This window comes from Drosophila willistoni (genome assembly GCF_018902025.1).
Source record: "Drosophila willistoni isolate 14030-0811.24 chromosome 2L unlocalized genomic scaffold, UCI_dwil_1.1 Seg196, whole genome shotgun sequence".
Taxonomy (NCBI): domain Eukaryota; kingdom Metazoa; phylum Arthropoda; class Insecta; order Diptera; family Drosophilidae; genus Drosophila; species Drosophila willistoni.
Window position 1 is genome coordinate 8,445,919 of NW_025814048.1, and position 19,531 is coordinate 8,465,449.

Sequence of the window (19,531 nt, forward strand, 5' to 3'; positions counted from 1 at the left end):
AACAAATGATATTAAGATAAGTTTTTCAAATGGGAATCATTAAAAAGTGACTCATTGTAATCAAGACCTTAATTCGTTAGTTCTAAATGACTTTTCAATTGTTGCCATGTTGGAGGGTTTTATTGTTTCACAAAGTTTTGGCGAAATTTTTTCTCTATCAAACTTACTTCGTTTTTGAGCCCAACCAGCAATTCAAAATCTTCATTTCCGTTGTCTACAAGGTTGGAATTCAGGTGAATTCCTTAAAAGAAAGCTTCAATATATTTGCAGGATAGGGAATAAATAAATAAACCATAATGTAAAAGAATCCATTATAATTCTGTAAGAATATCGCCTACAGCGTTTTAAGTGATTTGAGTGGAAACTATTTATAATTTTGTGTAAAATAGAAATCCGCTTGTCTGAACCCCACTCAATAGGCCCATGTGACTTTCCATTTTATGGATGCAAGGTATAAAAAAAAACCATAATATTCAAATTGCTGTCTTCATGGTTCGGAACAACTTTTAGCTAAGTAAGTTTTCATTTATTTGAATTTAGTTACACTTGTACATTCGAAAATTAAAACATGTATTTTAGTTATCTTGAAAAGGGGTGGAGTGTGGATGGGGGGGGATAGTTAGAGCTATTTTTCTCTCGATGATTTCACAGTAATTTCAATTCGATGATTCCAAAGTATTAGTAGTTTGTTCACTTAAACATGAAATTGACATAATTCTTTTTTTGTTTTAAATAATTAGCAAGCCGCATCTAGTGTACTCTTTTCCTTTCCTATAGAGGGAATGATAAGGAGGTGGAGGAGGGGACTGTTAAGCATATATGTTTGTAGGTAAGTAAATATTGTGTTTTTTTTGTTTTGGTATATTTGTATTTTGTATTTGATTAATTTGCGGTGTATTTGTTTTTTTTTGTTTACGTATCCATTTCTCTTGGTCTTGGTTTAAGGTGCCATCATTTTGTATTGGTTAGTTTATGGATTAAAATATGTTTAGTTTTGTCCGGCTAAATTGCTGTTGGGTTTTCATATATCATTTTTGTTTCTCGTTATACATTTATATGGTATTTTGATCTGTTAGCGCATATTTACAGCCGTTTTTTTTAAGAATAATATGGAAGTAGTTTTTGTTTTTACTTTCTCAACATCAAAAGGTTTCTCATTCATGGATCTTTCATATCATATTTCTTTGTATACGATTATATATGTATGTATGTATGTTTCGGCTGTTTTATAAGTAGCTTACAATTCTATATGTAGATTTGTTTACTGATATGATTGCGTTTTTGGGTTGTGGGTTTAGGGTTATGCGGCATGAACGTGGCTAGTCCAAATTCCCTTGCAGATTTTGACAGTTTTCTCTCAGTAAGTTTTGAAATTTACAAACACACATTTGCACAAAAATAAAGTTTAGTCTTTGTTAAAGACATTCTTAGACTTTTTCAAGTTTTTGGAAGTATAAGTTGAAGACAATGTTTCAAATTATTTTGCTTATGAGTCTTTATTTATAGTTACCATTTGGGAATCATTTTCATTTTTCTATAATTGTTTTACCTGGCATATGTTGCGTATACGTTATGTTTGGCTGCCTCTATCACTTTCAATCTCTAGCTAGCCACGCCCATGTTTATGCGATTATATGGTTAATCTATAGCGGCATTTTTGCGACATTCATTTTGTGCTCACTTAATTTGCTAACTAATTCGTATAAATATTTGTTTTTTTTTTTTTATCTCTTTGTGCAACAAATTTTGTTTATCAATCATTCGTTCACTTTCAAAAAAGACACATTCCGAATTGACGAATGACATTTATATATGTATATATATATATATTAGTATGAGTCATCATTATATATCTGTGTGTGTGTGTGTCGGTGTATGTGTGTGTGTGTATATATATATACGGAATCACTTATAACAGTTGATCATATTATATTTCATTGTATAAAAATCTAATAAAATATGATTTCGAGTTATTGAGAGTTTTTGTTTTTTTTTCATGTGCATTTGAGAATTTCGGTGGATGTATTTTTTGTTGTTGTTATCATTTTGTGTGTATTTAATGTGAGTCAATGGTTAATTTATTTAAAGCATTCATTTGTTTTTAGTTTTGTTTTTTTTTTCTTTTTTTGGTATCGAAAATTCAATTTTCATTTGTAATAAAAACCAAAACGAATTGACTAAAAAAAAACACAACGTTGTGTATTAAACTTTAAGGGTCAAAACAAGTATATATATGTATATATAGTATGTATAGGAAACAAAGTCTAGTTAGTAGATATTAGGTATATATATATAACCTTAAAATTTACTAATTACTATAATATATATATGTACCTATAATGCACCAAGAGATTTCACTTTAAGTTGACTCTAATTTAGTGTGTATGCAACATACATAATAATATATATATAAGTATATATAATTAAGTAGATCTATATGGTACGCTAAGCATTTCTTTTTTTTTTGGTTTTTTGATTTAAGTCTGTTGTATTGAACTTAAGAACGCCGGATCAACTGAGGCCACTTTGGCGGTAAGAAAAGCATGCATACAAAACAATAAACTTTGCAGAACTTGACACTCCAGTTCCTATAGAAGAGGAGAGGGAAGACAAGAGAGGAGAAGTAGAAAAAGTTAACTTTAATAGGTCTATAAGAGTAGGCTTTTTAAATAAACTTACTTTAGTTTCTATGGCGCGGCTTTCGTGATCCTGAAAATGTAATTTCAATTTGGATTTACCATCATCACTTGATCCTCTCAGTTGTGAGAATTTATAATGCCATACAATTGCCGAATCGGAACCTTCAGCCAAGGAGAATCCCGCCTGCCAGTCAAGGGTTAAGCCACCACTTTTACCATGATGAGAGACTGCAAATGTTTTGCGCTAAAAAATACGAAGAGGAACAAAAACGTTATCAATTATCAAAACTGGGTTATCAAGTTATTAATTATCTTGACCTCGATGTTAACTACGAGCTAAAGGCGCCTCTGATCTTTCTAAAAGGTAAAGACGATTGTAATTAGGGCATAAAATACGAAAAGGGCAATGGAAAATATAGATGTACAGTGTTTTAAGAATAAAAGAATATAATTTCTGTTGGTTTACAATGTAGAATTGCACGAATACTTTCAAAAGCCCAAACGTGATATTCGGTGTTTGAAAAGTCTGACATCTATCTCTTGACTCATTGAAATGAGTTCATAAAAACATAACACAAGATGTATAAGGTAGTCTTGTCCGAACAAAAGTTTGTTTTGATACCTAAATGATTTTGTTTCATTGATTGTATAAGAGTTTTCATAAAAAAAAATTAGTCATAAAGCAGAATTAACGAATGCTTCGGGTTTTTTAAAGATTTCTTATCACTGAAAAGTTGATTCAATGTTTGAACATTAACCAAAACATAGTTCTAAGCAAAATAGGTAAATTGTTAAAAATTTCATTAACAAATTCGAAAAATCCTTAAAAAATCCTAATTTTTTGAATCTGTATCTTTGTCAATTGTTAACCGATTTATGAAAGTGATAAGTCATTTTAATGCTTTGAAGTTTTAGAAATTGGCATGTTTCAAGCGGTACAAAAAAATTCCGAGAAAAAGCAAAGTAAACCAATAAGCTTTCATTTTATGAAGCTCTACTTTGGTTAATTTTTGGAGTATTTCAAAAATTTATTTATTTGTTTTGAAATTATAATGAGGTCAATCTGAATTAACCTCTGGATAACTAAATTGAAAAAACAATTTCCAAAATATCGTAAACATTCATCATGATTTGTTTTAAAACTCGTGTTGAAATTAATTTATCGAAATATCCAAGTGTTTGATATAATTTTCAAATAACCTAAATTGCGATTTAATTGATATACAACTTTTAAAAAAAAGGCAGATTAAACAAAAATTTTGTTTAAAAATTGTAAAAAAAAACGCATTGTCTTTGCGAATCGTTTTGGTTAGATTTTGGAAAGTGATTTTCTAATTTGTAGCATGAAGCAAAAACCTGTTATTTGGGTTTTTGGATCGCTATAGGGCCGGCGCTGTCTTAGTCCGTCACTGCCTTTGAGTGTCAATAAAAATAATGTAAAACTCTTATTTAATTAGAGAAGGAAGATTAAGTATAAGAAGTCTAAAAGCTGAAGTTGCTTTTGAACCATTCTTTAGTTTGGTTTGAACTATTTTGAGGTGACTGTATGTAAGATCTTTACTGTAATAAAGGGAGGACTAAAGGGAAAAGAAGTTGCTTGTGTTGGGACGGTCAAGTTCTCTTTACAAAACCAAGAGCACTCGAATAGGTGGCGAAGCAATTAGTAGTTCCATCGGGAATAATGAATAGGATTGTGGATTAATGCATCATTTGTGATAGCTTTAGCAACAGTGGTAAAAATATGAAGATTGAAAGTTAATTTTTGGTCGATAAGTACAAAAACATTTCAATGAGGTTGCTGATCAAAAAAGATTATCAATCTTAAACCTAGTACGTTAAGGCAAGAAATTCTTTATCCCTTGCAAGTTCCTTTTTTGAAATGTCAATAAACTTTAAGTCTAGCTTGCAATGATCTTCCTTCCTAATGCCTTTATAAGTTACAAGGTACCATTATACTTACACCCAACTTAATGACACTGGTTACTATGGCAGCATTCCAACTATTCTCAATGCGTAGCAATTCCTGTCGCGTTTCAACACTTAAATAGCGTGGTTCGTGGCCCGAACTTTGAAGTAAAAAGCAATGCTGGCGACTATCCACAGTCTCCGATTCTTTGACAATACGAAACATGGTCTGATAGACTTTATAGACGACCAAAGCTTTGCTTATGCCAGCCACATTGAGCTAAAAAGAGGAAACAAACATCGGTTAAGCCAAATGGGACTGGAAGGGTTTATAATAAAGGCAACTTACTGGTGGCGTTTCGAAGAGCATAACTTCCGTGCCCTTGAGCAATAGAAATCTGGGCTTATAACTCTGCCATGATATATTATTATTGATGACACCTTCATTTACCCAACCCATGTACTCAATGCGTTCGCCTACGGCAAAATTACGATTGTAGAGTTTCATCTGCCAAGTAAAAAATATAAATTAGTAAGAAAATTTAGAGATAAAAGTTTAATATTCTACCTGCAAGTGCGTTAGACCGACTACATTGTCGGTTATCAGTTTCAACCATTGACTTAAGATGGCCAATTCGTCGCAGTGTATGACACCAGTGGTAACACCATTAAGACCACGCACCTCAAACGCATTTTGACGTAACTTATCGGTGCCATAAATATAGCGAGTAACATAGGCCATCATCAGGGGTACTTCAAGGAGAATATTTGGGAATTAAAAGTGTTGAAATATATGTAAGGTATGTACTTCTTACCTGTCACTACATCTGTCCAACGTTTCTCCGGCTCTGAGCATATAGACATGGGGCGACTGCAACTACGGCTTATAGTACCACTATTCACAGAGGACTTGTAGCCCTCGTCGGCTTTGAGTTCAGCGCAAGTCACATCGTTGTCAGAGTCTGGAGTATCTTTAGTTACTGTAATTACAAACCAGAAAAGATATTATTCAATCATATGATTTGTTGTTGCTTATCACTTACATTGCTTTTGCAGGAATGGCGTTGCCGCACGATAATGTTTGACCGTCAGGACGACAATATCGCCAGCATTTCGCAATATATTGACTGCATCGTCGTGGGGGCATGCGGTTATATATTCTCCATTGACCTTTATGATGGCATCACCCACAAACAGTTGTCCTGTTATATCCGCCGCTTGATCCTTATAGATACGTGATATCAATATGGGTAATTTGTGCTCGGCACCACCCTTTATGCTCAGGCCAAGACCACCCTGTTTCTGTCTAGTGATTTGCACCATGCGCTCTTTGGATTCCATTGGCGGCCCATTGTGATGGGAACTGCTTGTGGGTGTAACAACTTCCAGTTTTTGCAGTGACAACAATTCCATTGTTAGATTAAGCCGTTGCGGCTCTGGTCTACATTTGCCATCACTCACATGGACCATGCCAGTGCGGACCTGCAAGGGAAAGAACCATTTCCGGCATTAATTCTAGCAAATATGAACTCAATTGTATCGACAATCACCATTGTGATGAGAAACTGATTAAATGGTTTAAGTCATAGGCAGAAATTGCTTTTTTAAGCCACATGTATATTACTCTACAACTTTAACAGATGAATAAACACATATACAGATTTTTATGTATATACCGACGGATGGAAGTCCAACTCAGGTGTTTTATATAATATGAAGTACTGAAACAGAAGTCATCAAGTCCTTTCTAGCTCACAATATACTGCAGCAGACTACAACAAGCTGTTTGCAATCTGAGCAGACTTTTGCTTAGCACTTCACTCGATCTTTCTATAACATGAATAAACAAAACACCACGACAAACAAGAGACATCGACACCCATCAATTCTCGTATGTTATTTTGATATGGGTGCCAAGAAACAACAAAATCATTGTAGTGAATCAAAAAAGCACATTTCAAACTATAACTTATGGGCTCAATTCTCTTTCCCCATTACAGATTAATAAGCCGCAATATTTGACAGTTAACAAAACCTGATCTGATTAAATCTGATATAGAGACATGGTCAAATTTTTTAAAGTCCACTTGGGACGTTGAACACTAACTCACTCAAATATATTAAACAATGAATCCTTATTACAATTGTTAATACTTTAATTACAGAATGGCCACAATCATAAAGGGCTCTAGAAACTATTTTCGGGGGTCTTTGAGGATTTATCAAAATTCTTCGACCATATCCGACGTAACAAGCCAAAAACGATAAGAAATATGGATATTTCAGATGGAGTCTAGACCCACCAGAATCCATACTTGGATTCTTGGCCAAAACTCATGAATAAATCTAGTCAATATTTTTGTAGAGCTTAGTAATTTCCGTGATTTTTGAAAGGGACATTTCGTCATGTCGACAAGTTATAAAGAGATAAAGAATATCAAAGACTCTTTGAAATATTGATATTTCAGGTGAACAAGACACAGAAACAATTTCCTCATCTAGCAATGAAAACATAACATAACATTATCGATTTTCTATAAACATCCGATATCGATCATAAACTTTGAATACTAAAATAAAATAAAAACAAATCTGTAAACATTTTTAAGATATTAATATAACCGATTAATAAATACATACTTAAAAGACTTAGTTGCTATAAGTAGTATAATTTGAAATTGTTTACGCTCGACTTTAATATAAATGTATAAAATATATAAATTACTATATATGTATATACTATTCTATATATACTCAAGACTGCTCTCATTTCCGATACGGAAGGTTTTTTTGGGATTCGGATTTGAGACTTATTTTTTCTTCCGATTTCGTTTCAAGTCGTTTGCCTCAGTGGAATGAAAAAAAGTTGCAAATTTCCTTACAAATTCATGAAAATGATTCTTGGTAATTTATTTTCATCTACTTACCTTTAAATTTTGGTCAAGTTTCTCTTCGATTGGCGTAGCCATGGTATCCGACAGCTTCATATTTAATTGTTTCACCTGCAAATGAAAAGCAAAGTTAATCGATAAATAACTAATTATATTTTCCAAGTGGCTCGTTTACACAAAAAGCTTTTGATTGATTGAGCCATAGAATTATTATTTAAAATGAAAATCTGAAATGATCTATTTGCCATGCATTTATTTTGTATTTATAATTGATTAATAGCAATCCAGTTTAATTGCATTTATAAATATCAAATAATAATTGAACATCTTTCTCGTCTACATATACATATGTATGTATGGCTGGTTACACACTCATGACCCAAATGGTTGAATCTCCGTGAATGGGATTGACATTATGACGCCACGACTCGCCTTTTCTGGGGGTTTGGTAGCAAGAGGGTCGCCACAACGGTGGCTAAAGGAGGTAAAGGTAAGGATGTTAATTGGTACAATCGGTTTAAGATCCGACTAAAAGTTACCCTTTACCCAAAGGGTGAAATTTGCTGATTTGCTGAACCGAACCATATATCGATTTGATGTGAAAATCACAGACAAAGGCTACAAATTATGAAAAATCAAGAACCCAACACTAAAGTCTTCATTTACGATCTAGACTAAAGTCCTATGGGTGCAGGGTAACTTATATTTCTTAAATCTTACCTATATCACTAGCTATAAGCCATCCAATTAGATAATAGCATCCTAAACCCATCAATTGGGGTAGTAATTGATTGCCTAGAAATGAGCCAAAACGTCCCGAAAATTGTATGAGGGAAAGAAATGTAGTGCTAAAAAATCATAGAAATTAAAAACTCAGGAAAATAGAAACAAAAAACTTAAAGCCTACCGCACAATAGTTGGAAAATATTGGACAGCCAGATTGTTAACAGCCATGGCACTAACGTATTCCACGCATAGATATAGACCCAAAACGGTTAGAAGGCCAAGATAACTTTTGGCAAAGACTAAACAGCAGGTAATCAAGCTGCTAATGATTGTCATCGAAACTGTTTTAAAAGTTTTTCGAAAATATCCATAAATATTTGTATATACACACTTTACACATATCATACCCAACATCTTGTTAACATCATAATGACCAGCCACTAACATGGCTACAATGAAACCATCAAAGCAAAGCATAAATATATATAAATTGCCATGGTATGTTGATGCTTTTACATTCTAAATACACAGAAATGAGATTGAAAGATTGGATTGTCTTTAGATTGATTGGACTTAAAACTCACTGATTTACAAACTGGCTCTGAATTTATATCCGTCATATTGGGAGCCATTGTAGTTGGCGGTGGTTTTGGTTTATTTACCTCTTCGATGACGGCACAAAATGTTACATTCTCTTTTTGTGTTTGGGCTATTTTCACAAATGTGGGTTGCCACAAACGTATCGTATTCTGACTGTATGTAGAATATATTAAAAATAAAGGAAATCGAATAAGAATACTCAAATACTAACCACATCAATATGCAAACTTCTATGACTATTAAATAGCCCAATGCAAATAGATGTTGTTTTTTAACTGCTTTGATCATTCCTTTAAAATCGAATCGAGCCTTTTCTTCTTTATGTATGGTTATATCGGGCAAATCTTGACCTCGTTTGCCATTAAGGAATTGTATTTTCTTTAGAGTATTTATTGCTCTCGCGTTCTTGCCATGATGTATATCAAACTTGGGGCTTTCGGGCATAAAACCAAAAACTATGGCAACAATTATGCTTGGTAATGTACCCAAGGTGAGAAACAGTTGCCAACTCGCATCTGAAGATAGTATCAAAAGTATAGATTTAAGATCCTTTGGAAACCAATAGAAAACTGTAAAGAATCTAGTTTTCTATTCTTGACTATTTCTAGTATTTCATCTCTTATTCATTTCCCTAAGGGTTTTCAATTTTCCCAATAAATTTTGTTAATTATATCTAAGAACAGAGCCGGATCAAGCCGGGTATTAAGTGCGAGTCCTGCAGCAATCAAAATATCAACAATTTTAGCTTTCGGGGTCATAATATCAATTACAAGATCACTTTTTATAATGAAACTTAGAACATGAGTGAAGTTCGGTCAAAAACGATTCTCAAAGATGATTTCTTTTACAGTTTCTTTTTTTTTCAAAACTCAAGTTTTGACTTGGACTTTTTTTTAGTCTGTATTTTCACCAATTTCTAACCGACTTCAACAAGTTATATATAAACACTTGGTTATTAGTAAAAATTAGTTTCGAAAAATATGATATTTTCCGAAAATTTACCAAATTTTCGCTTTTAAGGTTATAATTTCATCTCAAAGATTACTTTCAAATAAACAAATATATGAATTTAGAGAATTGGTCCAAAAGTTACAGATTTACAGATTGACGAAATAATGGTAATTAGAGAATACTTAAGATATGTATTTGGAAAATAATTTTTGGTGATTGAAACTGTTTTCACCAGAATATATTTAAATGTAAATTGAAAAACATTCTTCCTACTTCAAAAAAAAATAGCATAACATTAATATTTTTTAAAAACTCGAAAAATTAACTAAAAAGTTAAAACCTAATGAAATTAATTTGTATTGGTAAACTGTTCTTTTAAATTTTTGGTCTCAATTCAAAATTGTATGTCAAAGCATTAAAATGAGTTATATCTTTCCAAAATCAATTAAAATTTAGCTAAGTAACAGATTCGTAATGTTAAAAGTGTAAGAGAATTTTCGAAATTATTAAAATAACTTTTTTTTCCCCATTTGCTATAATTTGATAAATAAATAAAGATTCAATACGCTTTTCAGTTGAAACCCTTAGGACGTGGGGCCTATAGCATTTGCTAATCCCCTGCTAAATGGCTAATCCGGCATTGTCTAAAGATGATTAGTCTCTAGCTAACTTACATGAAAACTTGTCGTTGCCTAGTTTGAAATCTGATGGTAATATTATTATGGCCATTATTGGTAGAATTCCTGCTGCTATATTCAGCATAACGCCACAAAGAAACATCATGCGAGTTCGCTTGGTACTTGAATGCACCTCGGCTAGGTAGGTCAAGAATGAGGAATATCCACCACAAATGCTGATTTAATGGAAAACACACAAATACATTTAAAGTTTTTGTTTAGTTTATAATGCCTTACCATAAACCGCTAAAAAACTTGCATACGCACATCGTGGGAAAATTTTGGCTCAATGCCAAAATATTACCAAATATTGCATCGCCTATGTGACTGAAGATTATCACGGGTCGTCGACCCAAATTATCCGATATGAGAGCCCAAAAGATGGCACCGGCAATCATGCCAAAATAGGCCATACCATTCAATGTGCCCCTCTCGGCATTGGTTAAGGATAATTCACATTCCATGGTTGTCATGGCATATGAAAAGATTGAGGTACAGAATATAATTGCCATGGCAACGGGCAGACAAATGCAACCCATTATAACGTTAAAGCAACCAAAACCAGCAGCGGTAAGCGCCGTATCGAGATCATCTTCAGTGTCAAGGTTATCCATGATAATTTTTAGCTTTCTTTTTTTTTTAACAAAAATATATGTATATAAATTGAACAATTAACAATTAAATATTTAAGTAAGTCATATTCGGATTTGTCATGCAGGGCTAGCTATAGTTTCTCTGAACAATGTGTGCTTCAGGTGATTCGATTAATTGCTTAATTCAATTAACTACCGCTTCTAATTAAAATCAATTAGATGAAACAAGGTCAAGTGCACACTATATAGGCACACATACATACATACATACATATCTATGTGTGTATATAGATGCAAGTGACTTGTGCCTTAACCATTTTCTAGAAAAACCAACAGAAACATATGTTTTCAATTAAACATCAAGTAATCATCAAACGGAATGTATAAATAAATATTCAAACGGAAAACGAAGACTAAAATTGAAATATGAGCATAAACATATTTGAAGTATTGATGCCGTCGTCGATGATGATGATGATGATGATGCCTGAAGTGTGGTCCCAGCTGGCACGAGGGAACAACTCCACACACCACCACCACCGCTGCTATTTCCTACTATAAATAGGTACACCAAGTGTAGCGAGGTGTTTGAGAAAAGTTCTGTTTCATTACCTTAGCTAAAAGATATCTTTGGCATCTAAATAACAAGTCACAATGATTTATCGATTGAGTCAGAGACAACCTACTTACTAAAATAACTAGAAGACACGCTTTACGACCGTGAGTTAAGGTTAGGCTGACAAAAAGAAACCCACCAACCCACTTTAACGCCCCTCAACCAAGAGTCAACTATAAATAAGTACACCAGGTCAAACGAGGTGTTGGTGAAAAGTTTGCAGTGAATAAAAGTTGGAAAAATATATAATACAAATTAAAGTAAAGTTAAGATTAGCATTATATTGGTGAAGAGAAAAACGATTCCCATCCAGCTTATTGAAAATTGTTTGATCAAAAATCACTTTTGCGTCCCCGTGTTGATTAATAGATGATTATTTTCAAATTGCTTCAAAGAACACTCAAAAATAACTCCTCCATATGCTCAAAATTTGGTTTATATAAAGTTTAATAACAAAAAGTTTATGTATGATGAAAAAATGTGAGTTTAAGAAGAGTCGAAACTGATTTAAGGATCTTATCCGCCCAAAACAAAAGAAGTCGAGACTAAGCCACAATTTGACTTTTAAAGGAGTCGAAACTGATCGCAGTATCTTATTAACCTCATCATTTATCATTTATATTATTAAATGATGAAGAATATGTATACTTTATGGGGTCGGAAACGTCTCCTTCTGTGCGTTACAAACATCTGACCAATTTTATAATACCCTCTGCAAGGGTATAAAAATTAAGTAAGAAGACTCGAAAAAGTTTCGTATATGTTCCGCAATTATAGAAAATGCTGAGGGTCTAAAATTGAAACCATTATACAAAATACCTAAAAAATTGTATTAAATGTGTAAAAATGTTTCAAAATGTGTTAAGATTCCCCAATAGTATATTTGTTTAAAGTATATACAATTGACTTCAGTTCTAAATACATCTTTAATAAACCTCCTTTAAAAAGTTTCTCTGCATATTTTTAGATAACAAACTTTTTAAATGCACCTCGCCTAGCATCAGCAAATAAACATAATTTCTCTTTTATTTTTGTGGCTATAGATTCCATCAGGAATTCATCTTGAAGCTAATTCTTAGCCAAGTGCCAAATTTATGCACTTACCACAAGCACACACACTCATGCACACAAACACACACACACATACATAAGTAAGCATACTGTGGACACGTGAGTGTGTGTACGTGTATGTAGAAATTCGCGCTGTTGTCCTGGGTTACCTTTGATTATGGCTATATTACGTGTGCGTTGCCCTTTTGCGTGTTTTTTGGACAAAAAAAAGCAAAAAAAAAACTACACAAAAAAAACACAAAGAGAGGGAAAATGAAATAAAACAGTACCGTAAAGTTTGTGTGTGCTTCTCGGTTCAGGGATTTGGGATAGGAAAGGAGGTTTAGTGGGGGGGAGTTTTTGGCTCAAACCAAGGCAGGCACAACATGTTGGAAGAGACATGACAATCAGCTGACAAGAAACTTTGCCAGAACTTTGAACCAATATCACATATTTTGCCCACTTTTCTTCTTTATGTTGCCTTAGCAAATGAAACTAAACGAGAAAAGTTGCAAAATATTTTCCACCAACAACTCAACTCTTTGTGAACATTTGTTTCTTGACTTACTTTGATTCCAGTTTTGTTGTTGTTGCTGCTGCTGCTGTTGATGATGCTACTTTTGGTTTATGTATTTATATAAATTGAAGCTTCTGTCAAGTGAGAATCCTTTTTGTAAATTGGGTCACATTTTTCTACATTTGCCACTCAATCATATCCATATTACTGTGTTGACCCATTCACGTTTTGAGCGAAACTGCAACTCACATAAGTATGCTAAACTTTTTTTTTGTTTTTCTCATAGTTTTTTTTCCCTTCTTCACTTTAAAGTTAGTTTTGTTTTTTTCTCCTTCAGATTCCTTTGACAAATTTTTTCATATATATGTATATGTATTGGTTTATAGTAGATGAAGTACGTTCAGTTGACTTTGCCGTTTTGGGTTAAAAAGCACACACAACATTCCCAATGGCTGTTCAGGAGCGAACTGAGCGCACGAACGAGCGCGAGAGAGGCGAGGTAATTCTCCACATATAAACACACCGACTCACCCATACATATATACATAGATATCATCCCCTCTGTGACTTTGCAGAGAGCATATGGTCTAGCCGTTGCAGAGTTGCCACCCATCGTAAAGGGTAGCTTTAGAAAGCTCTTTTGATTTGAGCACAAAGTTTTATCTAGACATTCACTCAGCGGAAACTTTTGTTGAATAAAGATTATAGAGGACGCCACTGTTGTAAAACGATATAAATTTGTAGTAAATACATTTAGATCTATGTATGCACTTTAGAGTCTAAAAGGAAACAACTTTGAAAGTTTTTAGAAAGTTATTTCTCTACCAAGGACTAAAAGCATTTCTGTAACTAAAATTTAGTTTTCCAGAACGAAACAGGATTCAGTTTGTATTTTATATTTTAATAAATAAAAGTTATTAGAAAGGACTACCAAGGACTAAAAACATTTCTGAAACCAAAGTTAGAAGCAAACATGATTCAGATTTTATTTCAGATTTTAATAAATGAGAATATTTTTTGATTTTTCACAAGTATCGATTACATATAAAACAGAACATAAAACAGAACATTATAATATAATATCAGAACATATAATCAGTAGCGGATCTAGATAAATGTATAATGTAATATCAGCATCCGATATAGAGCTGTAAAATGAACGTATAAGAAATAATCCTTGAAGTAAACTTTAAACAAGGCTTTCGTGTGCTTTTTAACAACAATAATGAGTTTTTCAACCTTTTACATACTTTAAGAGGCATAGTTTCCCAGATTCACTATAATGAATGATAATGAAATATATAATGAAGCAGTTGATCAAATTATATCTGAATTTCAAATTAGCATCTTTATTCCTCACTCGTAAGATAAGTTGGAATAAAAATTGCGCTACTTCTTTTATGAAAGCTTTACTAAAAAGGATATATTATAAATATTTTGCTTATTGATCACAAGAAAGATTATATTGAATTTTCTTTTATTAGTTTCTCAAATTTAAATTCTACAGAAAAATAGAAATCACTTACATATATTTTCAATTAGCCCATAGAATTGCTTCTAAAGTATGCAAAAAACAGCCCAAGTATTCGATTTTTGAAACACCTATAAAATTTTAGATTGTAGCATGAAATTCATATGAATATATGAATGAATAAATATTAACTTTCAAGCATTCAATGTTTATAAAGGATTTTTAAGTTAGTAGGCATGTGAAAAGTTTTAAAGTTTCAGAATATTGCATACGTACAGGGGCAAAGCTCCCTCATTTAATTCAATTTTTAAATGTCTGAAAATATTCTAATACTTGACAAAGCTTAAAAATCAGTTAAGTAACAATAGTACAGACTTCAAAACGATTTCCATTTGCCTACAGATTTTTTTCTACCCATCTTAATTAAGTCATAGTTTCTGCCAAAACATAGTTAAATGAGATAACCTAATAAAAAGCATCAGCCATTTGTTAGACCCTTTGTTACATTTATCTATATAGATGTTTATGTTATGCTTCGATTTAGCAAGTTAAATGAATTTGTTGTTAAATGTTAATTAGAAATGTGGCAATCAGCTCAGGGTTTGCTCATTAAAAGTTTTTGCGTTTTGTGCTATGTGCCTGTTCTTGTTGTTGCTGATAAGCCAAATGAATAAGTAGGCAATACCTAGCCAGGTGAACTACAATGGAAGAGCCAAAGTTAATTAATGTATCAGTGCCAAAAAAGGTGAGACCAAAACCAAAAACAAAACTTCTTATTGTTGTTGTTGTTGTTGTGTTTAATGAAGAGCGATAGCCTTGCTAAATGAAAAAGTTTTGCCAACTTGCATTTCGAGATCAAAGTCAATTCGGTTATAGGAATCGATCTGTAGTCCAAGAAACTTAAACAAAAAGCCAATAACATGTAAATTTAATAGTTTGCAAAGAAGAAGAAAAATAAAACTCTTAACAGGATCATCTTTTTAGCCATTTCCTCTGACTACTGTCTACACTGAAATGCAATCATTTGAGGATTTGAGTAGACGACAACGGAATTATTGACAAAAGTTTCTCTTTTTTTTTTTCTTATGTTTCTACGTTTGTTTTTTGGCTAACGAAATTTTTGATTTCTTTCTCTTTAGGTTTTTTTTTTGTTTTATTTTTTTTGTTAGCTGATTGAAATTAGTTGATGCATAAAAAAAGTTTTGTTTGCCAACAATTTTCATGGAGCCACCAACGAAGATATTTCCTTGCAAAGTAAATTTATTATGACTGCTTTGCATATTTTTCGGTTACCGAATGTAGGGAAAAACTTTGCAGCCTTTCCAACTTATTGGCCAAAAAATTTTTAGCTGAGGGAAATTTATGGTCTGAGCAAATGTTGGTTTTGATTCAACATTTTCTTTGGCTAATGGCATTAGCTCAGCTGTCTGTTGATTTTTTATATCCTAACTTAATGAAAAGGTGTATTAACTTTTCAATAGAAGTTTGGATGTAACAATAGAACGATATATATTTCAATATTGTTTTTGTTAAGGTATTGACAAAATACTTTAACATATTTCATAGCTAGCTGGTGTGTATTCGGCTCAAAGGATCAATGTCTTGAAGGATTAATGGTTTTCTTTTTTAGAGACTTTTGCAAAAATTTTAAGCACTTTTCTTAAGATTCAATATAATAGAGATTAGCGATGGGCTTTTTACATATAATGCATAGATATATGTATGTCATTAATAGTGATAAATTTAGATTATGGCTATATATCGGTGTTTTTTTCTTCCTTCGATAAGTTATTGCTTGAATAATGTTTCAATTTTGTAAGGGCATTCTTAGAGAAACGGCCAAAGTGGGAAATTTCTTATAAATCGCTCATTTGAGAAACTATTAGGAATACCATATTAGCCATATTGCAGCACTTAATGACCCGCTTCGACTAACACTAACAGATCCAGAAAGCTCCTTCGGCAAGCTGAGCTAAAAGAACAGTTCTTTTTGTGGAAAAATAGTAAATATATCGCGAATCCCTTAAAGGTTCAAGACAAAGTCAAAAGGACTATCTTTGGTGCAAAAGAAATCTTGATAATCTAGAGGATGTAGAAATGGTTTTTGGCTTCCAAATATCATAAAAATAACCGATTACTTTTTAAATACTTACAAAATACATTTCATACAAAAATATGAGCACTTTTGGGATGAATCTGTAATTAAATTTTATGAAAAATGATTCATTTTTGGGAAATTCGAATTTTTGATGGAACTATCGAACTATCGATGGTTTGATCCATTGATGGGGAAAACTATCGAGTGAAGCCACTATCGCTGATTTTGCAGCTCTATTAGTAAGTAAATATATACTCACTGTAGAAACGAAGCATTTTCATATTATTTAAACAATTGGATTAGGATATAACTATTGTCTCTTGTTTCCTTTTTAGATTATATCCTCTTTTGACTTACACTTTTTAAATACTTATGGATTTCTTATAAAAAATTGGCATATCTCTTTAGAGAGTAATCTCTTGTGCAACATTTTAAATTTTCCTGATAAAATAGAATGTTATAGGGTATTAGAGAGATATGTTTGATAAGAACATTTGATAAACTTTGCTGGTTAAGTTACTCGGCAAAAGAATAGCCCGAAAATCTAAATCGATAGAGTTCAAAAAGTATAATACTTGTAAAATACTTTTTAAGAAACTTAAAATTGATCATACAAATTGTTGTTTAAACTGTTTAAGAACTCATTCCTTATTTGTTAGAGTATATAAAGTGCGTGCAATAACTGAATTATGTTGAAGGCTCTCGTTTTTCGGAGCTTTATTTTGTTTGTAGCATGTTTAAAGACTCACTAACTAAAGCAACTAACATGTGTTTCTCTAATTGTAAGTGAATAATTATGTTATTCTATGACTTAATGAACTTAAGAAAGTGAACAGGATGCAAGAGAGTGAAAGAGAGAGAGAGAAATGGAGAGGCAAGCGGAAGATACATAATGTGTGCCCCAAAGGCAGCAAAACACAAAAATTTCATTAAGCTCTGATTCAGTTTTAGCAATTTTAGCCGCTTCTTCTTCCAACTAAGTCTATGTATGTGTGTGTGAGTGTGTGTGTGCGTATGTGCGCTTCAGTAAATCAGCAAATCAATTGAATTAGCCAAAAGAGACATGACATCAACATCATATTCAACTTTCACAACCATTTCATTCAACATGAATTTATGTTATATATTCTACATAAATATTGTAGGCAATAATATCACTCAATTTATTTGTATACATACATATATGTTTTCTATTTCGGTTTTCTTTTTTATTTTGTGACCAAAATTTTATAAAAGATTAACATTTTAATAAACTGGCAAGAGCTGGTTGCCAGCTTATTCACACTCAGCGTGAAGCGAGCACATAAAATGGAGAAAATGGTGAAAATGCAGAACAAGCAAACAAATCAAACAAGGCGAAAGGCAGCAGCAGCAGCAGCAAAAACATGAAATACATATTCAGTGGCAGAGACCACAAAGAAAATCCCAAAGAGGATGAGTAAGGGGGAAGTAAATGGTGAGAAATGTTGGTTTTCAGAAACTTGTTTTAAAGGTTTTAAAATTGCATTTACAATTTTAAGTCGCAAAAATCGCACAAAAGTCGGAAAATAGTTCTGGAACCAACTCATGTTCAGATGCGATGGAATAACCTTGATAACTTGCTCTCTTCTAATTGGAATAAAGATTAAACTGATTTTTACTTTTGGTTATGCGTTATAATTTATGTCGTATTACCTTTAAATCTGATTTTCTTATACATAGATTGATTTAGTAACCCGTTAACCCGAGTCTCGATGATTCGTAACCCGTTAAATCGAAAACCTCAATATTTTGTAAGAAAAAACTTCTTTGGAATTGAAAACCCGGTAAATTGAAAACCTCTTGAATTCGTATTCGAATTATTGAGACTCGAATTATTCCAGTCCTGGCAAATGAATTTCATTTTTACACAATTTTAAATATTTCATGTTAATATTTCGCATCGATTTTATGTGTCGTTTATTATCAACCATAAAAAGTGACATGAGCATTTCGATACAGATATTTCGAATACAAGAACAGGTCAATTTCATTTGGACTGCTGTCATATGAAGGCCTCCTAGGAACAATTCCTGTAAATTAACTTACCTTTGAACTTAAAGGGTAAGGTTTAATACAGGTTTAAGTAGTAATGAACTAGTTTTCCAAATGTAGGTGTTTATACGAACAGACAGACGAACAGACACACAGGGCTATAAAGACTTGGCTATTACTGCCTTTCATGAATATAAATACTTGAAAAAGCTTCCTTCTGCCTGTTACATACAGTTTGGTTGCTCTAATATACCATTTAATACATACTTATATTATACATATGTATAATAGGTTAGGTTAAGATCGGCCGGTGAGCATACATTAGAGGTCTTACATAGACCAACATATTGTGATCCGTAGGAGTTATTTGGATTCAGAATACGTAGTATATGTAAGGATATTCGTTTGTTAGGCTCAAGACGAGAGTCGCAGAATCGTTTTATGGCCGCATCCTTAAGTGAGTTTAATAGGATACCTTTGCCACGTCCCTATTAAAGCTGGAAATTCGCATAGAAGGAATTCGAGTTCCTCTTGAACATTTATTACTATACATTTCCTACAGCTGATGCAGTTTCGTAGGTTTGAGTTGCTCTTAGGCAATGTCCGGTGAATATGCTTGTGACCATCCTAAAAATGCCTAAGGTTCAGACTTGGTATCTGGACTTCTAGTCATGTGATATCCATTGCCTTAGCTACACCGAAGGTGGTAAAAGTTATGCAGCACTCTTTGCCATATTGCCAGCTTCGAGTTTTAGTTTTTTTCAAAAGTGGGAAGATTGAAGAG

General features: G+C 32.7%; 2 protein-coding genes across 2 annotated transcripts; both read right to left on the reverse strand.

Moving 5' to 3' along the window:
* Positions 1–2,315: 2,315 nt before the first annotated feature.
* On the reverse strand, positions 2,316–13,234 carry LOC6640613 (gamma-1-syntrophin). The gene is made up of 9 exons (XM_002062993.4): positions 13,217–13,234; positions 7,472–7,546; positions 5,588–6,026; positions 5,360–5,524; positions 5,113–5,297; positions 4,894–5,052; positions 4,600–4,824; positions 2,680–2,883; positions 2,316–2,588 (listed from the first exon to the last, which is right to left on the reverse strand). Exons 2-9 carry the CDS (start codon positions 7,529–7,531, stop codon positions 2,478–2,480), a joined length of 1,548 nt encoding a protein of 515 aa, XP_002063029.1. The 5' UTR covers positions 7,532–7,546; positions 13,217–13,234; the 3' UTR covers positions 2,316–2,477.
* LOC111519850 (4-hydroxybenzoate transporter PcaK-like) lies at positions 7,672–11,067 on the reverse strand. The gene is made up of 8 exons (XM_023182102.2): positions 10,627–11,067; positions 10,387–10,565; positions 8,973–9,276; positions 8,746–8,914; positions 8,569–8,680; positions 8,343–8,502; positions 8,156–8,283; positions 7,672–7,910 (listed from the first exon to the last, which is right to left on the reverse strand). The coding sequence occupies exons 1-8, from the start codon at positions 11,001–11,003 to the stop codon at positions 7,849–7,851; spliced, it is 1,491 nt and encodes a 496-aa protein (XP_023037870.2). The 5' UTR covers positions 11,004–11,067; the 3' UTR covers positions 7,672–7,848.
* Positions 13,235–19,531: the final 6,297 nt, after the last annotated feature.

Excerpts from the sequence above, each read along its gene's own strand:
- LOC111519850 (XM_023182102.2), bottom strand. The coding sequence starts at position 11,003 with ATGGATAACCTTGACACTGAAGATGATCTCGATACGGCGCTTACCGCT. Across the intron at positions 9,277-10,386 it reads AGGCAACGACAAGTTTTCAT|ATGCGAGTTGGCAACTGTTT; the intron begins GTAAGTTAGCTA and ends TACTATCTTCAG. Across the intron at positions 8,284-8,342 it reads TATTTTCCAACTATTGTGCG|CACTACATTTCTTTCCCTCA; the intron begins GTAGGCTTTAAG and ends ATGATTTTTTAG.
- LOC6640613 (XM_002062993.4), bottom strand. The coding sequence starts at position 7,531 with ATGAAGCTGTCGGATACCATGGCTACGCCAATCGAAGAGAAACTTGAC. Across the intron at positions 5,525-5,587 it reads GCCATTCCTGCAAAAGCAAT|TAACTAAAGATACTCCAGAC; the intron begins GTAAGTGATAAG and ends TTGTAATTACAG. Across the intron at positions 5,298-5,359 it reads TTGGACAGATGTAGTGACAG|TACCCCTGATGATGGCCTAT; the intron begins GTAAGAAGTACA and ends TTCTCCTTGAAG.